General features: G+C 56.7%; 1 protein-coding gene across 4 annotated transcripts in view; it reads left to right on the top strand.

The window, feature by feature from the left end:
* The first annotated feature begins 429 nt into the window (after positions 1–429).
* Ttc7b (tetratricopeptide repeat domain 7B) overlaps positions 430–13233 on the top strand; it is a 213800-nt gene continuing 200996 nt past the window's right edge. For 2 of the 4 annotated variants that reach the window (XM_048362270.1, XM_048362271.1), the window contains exon 1: positions 473–715. In XM_048362270.1, coding sequence (XP_048218227.1) covers positions 595–715 — 121 coding nt within the window. In that variant the 5' untranslated portion in view covers positions 473–594. Of the gene's footprint in view, positions 716–13233 lie in introns of all 4 variants that reach the window. The other 2 variants (XM_048362269.1, XM_048362268.1) reach the window with 2 other exon arrangements.

Below are 13233 nucleotides of genomic sequence, written 5' to 3'. Positions count from 1 at the left end.
ATTAGGGGGGGTGGGGTGGCGAAGGCTGCAAGGGGTAGGGGGGCGCCTCAAGAGGGGCACAGGCCCACCCAGGCCTAGGGAGCCACAGACAGCCTGGGAAGGCTGAGGACCCCCCAAGCCAGGCCCCAGCACCCCAACCGCACCAGGCCAAGGGACCCTCCCGGCCGACCCCATTCCTGGGGTCCGGGGCCCGTGTGTCCTCGTGGGCATCGTGACACGCACCCTCGCGACCCCCAGGGCCCCAGGCCCTCCGCCCCGCCCTGCCTCGGCCTAGCCCGGCCCAGCCCCGACCCCCGCCCCGGCCCCGGCCCCGGCCCCGGCCCCGGCCCCGGCCCCGGCCCCGGCCCCGGTGCAGCTCCGGCCCTGGCCGGCAGGGGCCGCTCCTCGCGGCGCCCGGGGCCCCGCCGCGCCCGCCGCCGCCCGCTCCCCGCCCCTTCCCGGCCGGCGCTCCCGTTACGCCGCGGAGCCGGGAGCCCGGGAGCCCGAGCCCGAGCCCGGGGCGGGCGGCAGCGGGAGGCGGCGAGGGGCCCGGCGGCGGCGGCCTGCGGGGCCTGCGGGGCCTGCGGGGCGCGCGCCGGGCCAGGCCGGGCCGCGATGGCGACCAGGAAGGCGGGCTCGCGGCTGGAGACGGAGATCGAGCGCTGCCGCTCCGAGTGCCAGTGGGAACGGATCCCCGAGCTGGTCAAGCAGCTGTCGGCCAAGCTCATCGCCAACGGTGGGCGCGAGGGGCGCGCGGCGGGGTGGGGGGGGGGGGTCGGGACGGGCGCCGGGCCTCCGCTCGCCGGGCCCCGAGGCGCGGGCAGGGGCGCGGCCGGGCCGCGAGGCGCAGGCCCCGGGGGTGGGGGTGGGGGGGGTGCCCGGGTCCCCCCCCCTCCCCCGAGGGCCCGCGGCGTGGCGCCGGGGGCGTCCCGGAGGCGAGGCTTGCAGGGCGGCTTCTGGCGAGGCCCGGGTGCAGGGGGCTCCGGGAGCCGCCGCTGGGGCGGCCCCAGGGCCCCGGCTGCTGGCCTGGCCTGGGAGAAGTTGGAGGTGCTGGAGGGTGGCGGCCTGGCCACCTGGGTGTGAGCGAACGTGGAGGAGAGGGGGCGACCGGGGAGCTGGGGGGGGGGGCGTCTTGCGAATGCAGTGCTGTCAGCATATGCTGTCCAAGGGCCCAGGCTCGGGAGCACATGGGGGTGTTTGGGGGGCGGGGGAGGAGGTCACAGGTTGAGGTGTGTGTCCTGGGGTTCAGAGACTCCCATGGCAAGACGGAAGTCCTGGGGAGGGCAGGGTTGGGGAGCCTAGGGGAAACCGAGTCAGAGAAGTCGGGAGGAGGGACCACATATGTGTGTGTGGGGGGTGACAGGAATGTGGGGAGACACCCTGGGGTGTGGGCAAGGGGCTTGAGCCCGGAGCAGCAGGGACAGGGCCCTGTCCCCGGGAGTGGATCCTGTGTGACCCCAGCAACTGAGCCGCTTCTTCCAGCCTATTTGAATCAAAATTGCAGCCCAAATCCCATTCCAGAGCACAGCTCCACGTGGCCTTATTTGTTTTGGAAGCAAGTATGGTTAATATTTGCTTGTCTTTTAGTACCCGCCAAAACCGCAGGCTCCTGGAGACTGGTGAAAAGAGAGAGAGGGGGCAGAGGTTTCTGTCCTGCTTCATCTCTGGCTCCCCAAAGCTTTGACAGCACATGTGGGCTGAAGAAATGAAGCGAATGAATGAATGAATGAATGACACTGCTCTTTCAAGAAGGGACATCCGCACTCCTTACCATCTTTCTGCCTCGAGCTACTTAGAAAGAGAGGGGTGTTACGTGTCTTCTTCCGTTTGTCTTTTACGCCTTGGTGCCTCCAGTAAGAACCTGGTTTCGCACACTCTCAGCTATGGTTGCTTGCTTTGGGTCCATGTTTTCTGGGTAAACGCAGGGGCCCGGATGGTCTGAGGGTCGTGGAGGAAACACAGCCACTCCCTGGTGTCAGCTTGGTGGGAAATGTTGACTCTTTCTGTGTAGTCAGTTAGAAGGTGTTTAATCCCCAAGGTCGAGGCAGCTTGACCTTGCCCTCTTTCTAAGACTCCCCGGCTGGTCCTCTTGCCTCGCCTGTCCTTATTTTCTTTTCTCCAGGTTGGACATCCTGGGTTGAGTCTGTCACTTCCCCGCCGTGTGGCATCATGAGCCCTTCTCTGCAGGTGGAGGCTAGGATTAGACATGTATGTTTGTGAGACTCTTGTGGTTTTCTTCCCAGATCCTCTCATTCTCTCTCCTCTCATTCATTCATGGTACCCAGCACACCTGTGCCTGCCCCAGAACCGTGGGCGACGCGCTGAGAGAGCCCCTGCCCTTGTGCCCTTGGCCTCAGACAGCTCACAAGCAAATATGAAAATAAATAAGCAGGGTAGAAAGTAAGAAGTGATTGGAAGGGAACAGATGAGTTAATGTGGTGAAGAACAACGGGGTGGGGGGGAACCTCAAGCTGGTCTCTGGGAGAGAAACTTCTAGTGGCATGGGCCCATCTTACTTGTTCTCTGCTCCCTAAAAGGCCCGGCTTTCTTCCCAGAGCCTGGCTCATGAGAGGGACTTAGAGCAGGGCCAGTGGAGCGCTATGGGTCATAGGTCTGTGTCCAGGTTCAGAGCTGGGAAATAGATTTTTGGTCTCTGAGACTCAACTTGGTGAGCAGCAGCAGGAGATGGCAAAAGGTCACCCAGCCCTGGAAAGGGCAAAGAGATTGCTCAGAACGATGGCGAGAAATAAAGCAAAGAAAGAGCTGAGACAAAGCAGCATCCTTCTGGGTGTCCTTCAGGACACCGCCTCTTCTTCCCTTGGCTGTTTGGGCTCGCCCGTGGCCAGGTGAGACTTCTTTGTGTTCCCTGAGACCCTTTTGGGTGTACTAGACAAGTTCTGGCAGGTTCCGCACCATCCATCAGTAGGAGCATTTGCTGTTTGGAATAAGGGAAGCCACGTTTGTCACACGAAGACAGTTAGGTTAGGAAGAGCCACAGGCAGCGGAGAGCGCTCCGCCCGCCAGCGGGACTGGGTGGGGACTGAGTCCTGGTCCTGGTCAAGTCACACCGCTGCTCTGTGCTACAGTCCTTCATTTTTAGAAAGGGAAAGAAGCTCAGAGCACCTGATGTCCTCCAGGGGACATGGTGGGGGGGGGGGGCGAACGTGAGCAGCCTTACTCCATTGTCATTGATCCATCCATCCAGCCAGCCAGCCAGCCATTTTTAAAATATTGTGGGTATGTATGTATGGGCCGCTGTTGGGCACTGGGATAAACCAGTGAACCAAACAGATACATAGGACATAACCCCCGGCCCCCAGGAAGCCCATAGTCTGTCGGGATCTCTGAGGACCCCTTCTCCTCACTTTTCCAGAGGAGATGCTCAAATGTTGGGGTCTCTAGGACCCCTTCCCCCCCATCTCCCGGGGGAAATGCCTGAACCTCGATTCTATGGAAGAAGCTCCGCCCTACCCCTCATACCGGCAGAAGGAGTAAGGCGTGTCCTTACTGGACTGCTCTAGGCTAAAGTGGGATGCCGAAATCCCTTCCTCGGCCTCCATAATGTGTCAGGAACCGCAGGACAAAGATAACGGGGAGACGGTTGGATGGTTGAATGAGTCTCAAAGGATTTAATTGGGAGGGGGGTTTATATAGCGGTAATGGCAGGAATGGGAAGGACTTGGGCCATTGGCTAAGCCGGGCTGCCCATCAGGTGATGTCATGAAACTTCCTTTGTGGGCTGGACAATCCCTATCACGGTGGTATGCACGTGTTCGCCCCCCAGGGGCGGGGGGCTTCTTTTCCGGTTGATGCCGGAAGGTGGGAGGGACTCGCTGTTACACTGTCCCAGGGCTGGGGGAAGGGCAGCGTCTTGCTCTTGGCGCCCTTCTTCCACCAAGGCCAAAACTGAGTCCCCAACAGTAGTCTATGGCAAAAAGACTGGGGAACTGATAATAAGGTCATGAAGCGACGTGTAGGAAATGCCGATGGTGGTGAAGTCCTATCAGAAGAACCGAGGACCAGGGTACAAGGTGCCCCGGGAGGAGGTCGAGTTAGGGGGGCATGGGGACTTCTAGGTGCTAGCAGGGTAGCTTGGGAAGGTCCCACAGAAGGGTGACTGGGGACGGCCCCTCTGAAAAGGCTGAAGGAGCTGAGAATGGAAGGCAGAGGTGGAGGTGGGGGTGGGGTTCCCAGCATCCTCCTGCTCTCTGATTGTCAGTCTCGGCTGGCCTCTCTTCCCAGAGTGCCCCGCTTCTGCTCCTCCATGTGGGGTTCCCCACTGTGCGTGGAGTGCAGTGGTCTGGCCCCTGGGTTAATATCAACTCTCCCTCTGGCTGGCTGGGTGACCTCGAGCCAGTGCTTAACCTCGTCTGCCCTTCCCCACTGTTAGGGTTCATCGCAGCCCCATTGAGGGCTGCGGGGAGTCACTGGGTTGCTGCCTTAAACCTCTGTCCATGCAAACTGGTGTTCCTTTTCTCCAGTGGCTTCCTGCAGCCCTGGGCAAGGCAGTGAGAGACCCAGAAATGACACGCTGAGCTGGTACCTGGCCAGGATTCCTGCCCGGCCCGGCCCGGCCCAGAAGCGAGAGCAGGCATGTGGGGGGCCCAGCAGCCTGCAGACAACCCTCCCCTCCAAGATGGCATGACTTCTCTGCTAGACCTACTAATCTTCTCAGGCAGCTCCAGCACAGACCTCACTTAGGCCCCAAATGGTAGTTTCTCCGTGAAGGGATCATGGCCCAACTCATTTGGTAAGATTCAAGAGATTTGATTACCTCTTGGTAATGAGCTGGTAGGAAATGGTGGCTTTCTGGGCCTGAGTTGGGCTCTACAACCTATTTGACCATGGATGGCAGTGGGACTCTTGCCATTTGCCCAGGGCCATAGTTCTTTTTTTATTAATTAAATTTTCGTTGACAAGGTGTTGTGCAAAAGGAGCACAGATACACAACAAGGCAGTGAGTACATGTCTTGTGATATCTTACACCCTCGTTTTTCTTTCCCTTCCCTAGATCAGGTAGGCATATATACAATACCCAGTGTACCAAAATCATATACAGTAACCATGTAGCATATGCCAAGGGAAATTCACCTAGAACTTTAAATGTAACGTCAATAATAGAATCCTCCTGTGTCCCTCTCTTGGAGTTGTTTTTGCTTATCCTCGTCTTATATGATCATATGCACATAGTTGTTGAGCTATTGTGATCCACTGAGAGGTCTATTTTAGACCTTTTTATGTTTAGTAGTTGTTTGGTTTTAAATACATAATGTAGGGTTGCTGACTCAAACCTGTGGGAATACCATTTGACAAGAAGTTTTTTGTTTTGCAGACCTGGTCTCTACTGTTCCGCCCCTCCCTCCACCCCCACCAGTCATATATCAGAGAGATCATGCCCCTTTGTTCTCTGTGTTCTAGGCTTGTCTCGCTCAACATTATTTGTTCGAGTTCTGACCATTTCCCTGCGAATACCAATATTTTATCATTTCTAATCGCTATGTAGGTACCACGTTTTTGGGATCCATTCATCCATAGTGGGGTTGTTTCCATATTTGGGGCCATAGTTCTTGTTTGAGGGAAGGGTGTGGGTGGTGTCATGGCTTCCCATTAAGGGCAGGGCTGGAGGGCTGCGGTGCTGGCCCATTCCTGGGTCCTACTTGAGATCATTGGTGGCCTGCGGGACTTTGGAGGTGAGGTGCTAGGAGGTGAGGAGGTGATCCTGATGTTTCGCAATGGCTCCTGGGACATTTCCTGGGCCACAAGAGATCACGTGCAAGTCAGAAGGCAGGAAAGGGCACGGGTGAGACTCGTGAGTGAGCCTGGTCATGTCAGGCCAGCGTCCTGCCCTCGCACACGTGCTAGCCTGTGTCCTCCGAAGGCCATGCCTGTGGCAGACCTTATATAGACCTTGGATTGGTGGCAGGGAGCTGGGCATCGGGTCTCATGGTGGTGGCAATCAAGGCAGAAGCACCCTGGCTTCTTGTGGCTGAAGGCAGTGGGGGCTGGGACTGCCCCTCGCTTCCCAGCCTTGTGCGGGAGGAGGAGTTTTTAGGCTCTGGATTCCTGACATTCATCGGCTGGGTCAGCCAGGCTTTTCAGCCTGTCCTTCTGTCACCGTGTTGCTCTGCCCCTCAGCCCCCAGCTCCCTGGGCTGCTTTGGATTCCTAGACTCCTGGCTCACCTTGGCTCACATCATTCAGCTCTGGGATTCTCACTGCCCATAAATAGCCTACCTGCCTGTCAGTGTCTGGTTCTAGTTCCAGCTGTCCTTCCTTCACAGAAAAAAGCTGTGACGTTAGAACCAGGTCGTGCCTTAGAGATTATGTCATGTAGTAGTTTTCAAACAGTGTCCTCTGGGAACCCCTGTGGGGCTGCGCCTTAGGGCAGGCCTCATTCCCTGGGGCAGTTATACTCTCCCCCCAGGCTTCTTTTGAAGGAAAGGCTTCTTTTGAAGAGAGGGACTTACCTCTTTTAAAGCCTCCAGCCACTAAATTTGGGTTTTGAGAGCGCTGGGGATTTCAGAAGTTGTGGATTAGGTATTGTGAACCTGTTGGAGCAGTGCCACCAAACTTGGAGGAAGATGGGTGTAGGACCAAATGAGGGAAAGCCCTAAATTCCTCAAAGTTCTCCACGCAGTGCCTGTTAGAATAAGCGCTCCTAGGAGCCAGCCGGTGTCTGCGGTGCCACTGGTGGTGGATGTTATTACCGCTCCCTTCTCCCAGGTCAGCGCCGTTGCTCGCTCCTGCACCACCTCTCTTGGCTTGTGCCTTGTCTCCTCACCAAGTGGCACTAGCTCCTAGACGGCTGAGGACCCTGGCTTTCTTTTCATAGGCTCAGATCACGGAGATGAACTCAGAGCACATTCTTGGCCTACCCCATAGACTTTCATGAGCCAAGCCTCTGAGCAAATGGAACCAACAGGCCTAAGGAAGTAAGGCTGAGGGTTCCACCTCCAATCATTCTTCCCGATCAGGTTTTCAGCTGGTTCCACTTTCCACTCGTTCTTTGTGCTTCACTAAGGTTGGCCCTTGGTCCCCAACCTGGGTCATTTTCTTGCCTGTGATTGGTGGAAGCACAAGCATATGACTGAGTTCTGGCCAATGAGACATCAGAAGGTCCTTTTGCGTTGACCGGGGGCTCCTGGGAAAGATTTCCTCCTCCTCACAACCATATACTTTTTATTTTTTTGTCAGTCATGGGGCTTGAACGCAGGGCCTGGGTGCTCTCCCTGAACGTTTCTGCTCAAGGCTAGAGTTCTACTACTTTGAGCCACAGCTCTACTTCTGGTTTTCTGGTGGTTAATTGGAGATAAGAATCTCATGGACTTTCCTGCCTGGGCTGGCTTTGAACCACCATCCTCAGATCTCAGCCTCCTGAGTAGTGAGGGTTACAGGTGTGATACATCAGCTCCGGGTACACATATATGTTTTAAAAGAGTAGACAAGTTTGCTCAAGGTGCTGGAGGTGCTGCTGTCTTGTGCCGATGAGTATGGCTGACCCACCGAGGGTGGGCAGTGCAGACAGACAAGAAGAAGGCTGCTGAGTTGCTGACAGCACTAGGCTTGGAGACCTTTCTCTGGTCTCTGTGTTGTGTGATGATACGACCTTCATTGAGTCTGCGTGGAGTCCTTTGTTTGATTACTTGTGCAGATTGCAGCCTGGTCACCCCTCACTTCCCCAGAGCACTGCCTAAACCCCGCTGCCTGTCTATCATGGCTCTGGGCACTTGGAAAGGGCTTGGGCTCCTGACTCCTCCTATCTTCATGAGGTTGGGTTCTTGTCTCTCTGGGTGACCTCATACCTGGCAAGTGGCGAGGTACTGCAGGCTTTCAACAGGTATAAAGGTCAGTGTTCTCCTTGGGGACTCCAGAAAAAGGGAGGAGGTTTCCTGAGCGCTCTGGGACCTGTCCCTTCAGCCACTGAGATAAGGGTGTTTGATGATTGGGTTATATGTGTGCCATATAAAATGTGAAAGATTGCCACCATGCACCAGAAACCAAATGGTGTGACTGGAGTGGAGGTGCCAGAACTGGGACAAAGACCTTTTGCTGATTCTCCCAGAGCCCACCAGGCTTGGGATCAGGATACTCATGAATTTGCCCTTCAAATGACCTTGTATACAGTAACTTGATCCTCTGCAGCCTTAGTTTTAGCTCACAGGTGTTATGCAGGGCCGGCAGGGAAGAAGAGTGGACAACATTCCATGCATGTGAACTTTTACGTGGATCCCTGGCAGTTGTCATGGTAATCAAATGACATCCAGGGCTCATAATTCTCAAGCAGGGCATGGGTAGACTGAGGCCTGGAGCTATCAGCTGACCTGGATTCTAGCCTATTTGTGACTGTTATTCTTGTAATGCACTAACGCAGTCTGATTACTCCAAATGGGTCAACCAGAAAGTCACTGAGATAGCTTGTGGCCGAGCCCCACTCCTAGAGGTCTCAATGAGGTGGGTATGGGGTCTCATCCCCCTCCCTTCTCCGTGCCAGGGCTTGAACTCAGGGTTGCATGTTCTCATTCAGCTTTGTTGCTCACAACTAGTGCTCTACCGCTTGAGCCACACCTCTAGCTGGGTTTGTGCTGGTTATTTTGAGGGATGAAGTCTCTCGGACTTTTTTGCCCAGGTTGGTTTTGACCTGTGAGCCTTCAGAGCTCATCTTCCTGAGTAGCTGGGATTATAGACAGGAGCCACCACCACCTGGCTTGACGTCTGCATTCTTAAGCCCCTAGGGGATGTCTAGTCGGCTGGGACTTGAAGTGCTTTGAGTGAACCTGAAATAAAAGTCTCCGGACATTACGGACTTCCGGATGTTTCCTCGGGAGATGGTGATTCTCTTGGACTTTCAAACAGAGTCTCAATTGGTTTGTTGCAGACAAGTATGGGAGTGTCTGCTCTGAATCACAGTGCTTAGCACTTGATGAGTGCTTACTGTGTCGGCACCGCCCTGGGTGTCAGAGGGGCCTCATAGGAAACAGAACCACCAGGTTACCAGCCAGAGAAAATGAGTTCAGGAATCACAGCACCTCTGGGCAGTGGTGTCCCCTGGGGCTGTTAGCAGATTCCCACCAGACTGGAGCCCTGTGCTCAGGAAGTCTAGGTGGTTGGGAAGCAGGAAGTCTGAGGACCAGGCTTTAGGCCTGCAGTGTGAGGAGGACCGTGATGATGTCACACTTGGGTGGCCGGAGCGCTAAGCCCCGGATGGGTTATGGCAGCAGTAGGTAAGGCTGAGCCACAGGAGGAACTTGATCACCAGTTCATCCCAGGTGGCTGGAGATCTTGCTTTCGGCACACGAAGCCCCGTGTTCTGAAGCCCCCTCAGCCCCGGGCAAGCGGGGTGCGGACCCAGAGAAGCCTCCTTCAGGTGGAGGAGGCATGTGATCAAGCGGAGGGAACAGGGACAGGAGCAGCAGCGGCCTTTGCCCTGCTAGGCCTGGAGGTCCGGCTGTGATCAGCCGCCAGGCTGTGGGGGTGTCCCTGACACACCGGCCCCACTCTTCTACACGGGAGTACTGTGTGAGGAGGAAGGCAGGGTGCGGGGTGCTGGGCTCCTCTGGGGGGGGGCAAAGGGGGCAGGAAGGAGGATGACAATGATAGCGATGACTGTGAATGTCATTAGGGGTGCGGCAGGGGTTTTCCCGTGGTGCCCCATTGAGGACAAATGGTGTTAGTTGGGGGCACAGCACCCTTACATGTGGAACTGGGGCTTCTGCCCACAGCCCTCCTTGTCCAGCCTGCCTTAGCATGTGGGGGTGCTGTATGTGTAATGGGGTCACAGAGTCACAGTGGCTCCTGACTGTCAACCCTACAAGGCCAACGCTTTTGTATCATTTTGTTTGGGTTTGGTTTTTTACTGGTGTTGGAGTTTGAACTCAGGGACTAGATCCTGCCAGGCAGGTACTCGACCACCTGAGCCACATCCTCAGCTCTTTTTTTTTTTTTTTGCCTTAGTTATTTTTGGAGGTAGGATTTTGCATCTTTATCTGGGACCTGGGGCCAGGTAAAATCCTACTGCCATCCTGGGGTTATAGACGTGGCCACCACATCCAATGTTGGTTGAGATAGGGTCTCCCTTTAAGTGGACCACGGTCCTAAAGCCTGGAATGATCTCTGCTCAGACGTCTTAACATTACTAGCTTCCTCTGGGTGGGAGATGGAGAGGGCTAAGGATCCCGGAGCCCCAGGAGGGAGGGTCTACCTGAGACCTGGTCCCGCATTCAAGACTCGTCATCCTGAGGCTACCTGTGGGGCCCTGCTTGCTGGATGCGGGGTGAGTCCTGGCTGACCTTCCTTTCCTGTGGTCTCACGGAATGGCACGGTGCTGGGCTCCCCCCCACCCCCGCTGCTGTCCTTGGCCTGCCTCTCTCTACACACGAAGCCTACTAAAAAGCGGGGCCCAGAGGCCTAGGAAGTAGGGTCTCTGAGACCCTTGGCAATTGGCCCTACCCTCTGTGAGACGCTCTTTCTGCCTCTACCCGTCATCCTCCCTGCTGGGTCTCAGAGGCCAGCGTCTCCTTCTTGCCTGGAGTCAACCTGGAGAGCGCTCGCCAGGCCCGGAGGATTCCTGAGCCTCCAAGTCACACGCCCCGACCCTCTTGTGAGTGTCCCATGGCCTTTCCACCTCTCTCAAGATTCCTGCTCCCTCTCCCCCACTGTGCTCCCCTCGGACCCGGCCCGGTCCGGGGCTTTGACTGCAGATGCTGCTGTATCCGGTGGGTGTGTCTCACTGGGCTGTGTGGCGCCTGCTTCCTGAGGCCCGTTCCTAGCCTCTGGGCTGCTCTGATAAGGTCCGCGGCTGCAGTCACTTCCTGCCCCGAGCTCCACGGACAGGCCAACCCCAGGCCACTGACTTTCAGGTTGTCTTTTCTTTTCTTAGGTTATGCCTCCCTAGGGGAAATGGATGTGCACACGCTTGCGTGTGCATGCATGTGTGTGTGTGTATGTGTGTGTGTGTGTGTGTGTCTTCTCAAGTGTATAGGTTTGTGCCCAGCATGCTCGTCTCTTATGCCAATGCAGTGGAAATGCCATCCTCTCTTCCCACGCTGGTGTCTCCCATCCTCTGTCCCACCAGCCTCTGTGCCGCGTGTGGATGTGGAGAGGCTTTTTGGAATGGAGCCTTCACTCTGCCTACCAGGGTTTTCCAAGAAGATCATTTCTGCCAACTTCTTCTTCTTTTTTTTTTTTGCCAGTCCTGGGGCTTGGACTCAGGGCCTGAGCACTGTCCCTGGCTTCTCTTTGCTCAAGGCTAGCACTCTGCCACTTGAGCCACAGCGCCCCTTCTGGCCGTTTTCTATATATGTGGTGCTGGGGAATCGAACCCAGGGCTTCATGTATATGAGGCAAGCACTCTTGCCACTAGGCCATATTCCCAGCCCTCTGGCAACTTCTTTTGGCCCTTGTAGTCTTTGACTTTTGCCAAAGTGGCTCTGATAGGAGCCTGAGGTAGGAACTGGCAGGCCTGTCTTGGTCAGCATCATGGCTATCCCGTGTGGAATGCTCTGTAAGCTGGACCTCTGGAGGCGAAGTCACAGAGCTGGGCCATGTTCCCAAAGGGGAGACGTGCGCTGACTGATTTATCCCAGAAACCCTTACGGAGCGCCTACAGGATGCCAGGCATGAATGAGAGAAAGTGCCAGGTTAAGTTCTGAGGCTTTTGGCCTTTGCTTGCAGGGTGTGTGTGTGGGGGGGGGGGTCATGTGGTACAACCTACATTCCTAAACAGGGGGCCAGTGTGTATTTTGGGGTGGTGTTCCTTCTCTTCTCAGGCCACTGCCCCACGCTGCCCTCATCTGGCCTCGGCCTCGCCGCCTGTCCCACCTGCCCTGTGCAGCGGCCTGTTGCTGGGGAGACCCCGGGCCGCGCCTGGGAGCACCCTGCTCTTTGCTGGGTTTGTGTCTGCACCTTCAGGTCTGTTCCTTCCTCCTCCCTCTACTTCCTCCTTGCTCAGCCCTTGCCCCGTGCCTTGCTGTGGACACGAAGGCCCTCATCCACGTCTCCAGCCTGTGCCGCGCTTTCTCTCTGCCCCCTCGGATGTATTCTCCGCACCACAGCTTCCTTAGCCCTCACGCAGCCGTCTAAACCTCTGCCCTGGCTCCCAACAGCAGCCCTCGCCTCCTGGCTGATGCGCTAACTCCTCACCCCCCGGCCCCCGTTACCCCCTGATGGTAATCTATGGCCTGTCTTCCCGTGTTCCAGCCACTGGATCGCTCCCTTCCTGGAAATTCTGCCCGATCATGGCTTCTGGAACGACCTTGTCCTGGTTTCTCCTCCTGGACCTTCCCATTCCTACTCCTCCTGCTCTAGCTCTCTGCTTGGGTCCTGAATGCCAGCACGTGCTGTACTTGGCGGGCGCCGAACTCGTGGCTTCATTCCTCTTCCCTTCACGGAATGGTGGCGTGGGGCTGCTGTCCGCATTGTGGCCCTCGCGACGGGCTCAGCTCCGGTCCCTCTCCGTTCCTCATCCGTCCTCTGTTCGCTTTCTGTGACCAGTGGAACAAGTCACCCCGCATTAGCTGGCTGAAAGTGTGGAAATGTGTTTTCTTAGAATCCCGGAGGCCAGATGTTGGAAGTGGCCTCACTGGGCTAAAGCCAGTGTCGTGGGGGCCGCGTTCCTTCTGTGGGCTCCAGGGCTGTCTCTGTCCCTGTGCTGCCCGTGCCGTGGAGCTGTCCACATGGCTCGGGAGGCCTTCCTCCAGCTCCCAAGCCACCTGCCTTGCTCGCTGCTTCGGTGGCCGCACCCCTCTCCCGAGACTGACCCGCAGCCGTCCTCTGGCTCCCGGCAATCCCCACCACCCTTCTGTTGCCGGACTCGCCACCGCCTCTGCACAGCCCCACTTAGCACGTAAGACAATATCCACAGCTTGCAAGGATCCATGCGTTGGCTTTCTCCGGGGCCATTGTTCCGCCTCCCACCCCCGTAGTCAGTCCACCAGCAAGTCTTACTTTACCTCCACTTATGTCCTCCGCATGGAGCCCCATCTCCAACTCCTGCCCTGCGGGATTCTACCACGCGTTTGTGTCTCACTTCCTGCACCATTTCTCACCTTGCCCTACCCAAATTGCTGCCACTGAAACCAGGCCCAGAACTCCAGGATTCCCAAGTTAGGTCCAGCTACTGGCCCCCAGATGCCAAATAAAGGGACACGGTGAAGAGCTTCTTGAGCCGTCTTCACCGGTGCAGACATTGGGTTCGGGTGAAGCAGGGAGACCTGGGGACGGGGCTGGGGGAAGCATGCAGAGTTAGAACCGTCCCGGC

The sequence above is a fragment of the Perognathus longimembris genome, chromosome 14 (genome assembly GCF_023159225.1).
Source record: "Perognathus longimembris pacificus isolate PPM17 chromosome 14, ASM2315922v1, whole genome shotgun sequence".
NCBI classification, from domain to species: domain Eukaryota; kingdom Metazoa; phylum Chordata; class Mammalia; order Rodentia; family Heteromyidae; genus Perognathus; species Perognathus longimembris.
The sequence above is the reverse complement of the archived record's forward strand: the minus strand, read 5'-3'. Positions and strand labels throughout refer to the sequence as shown.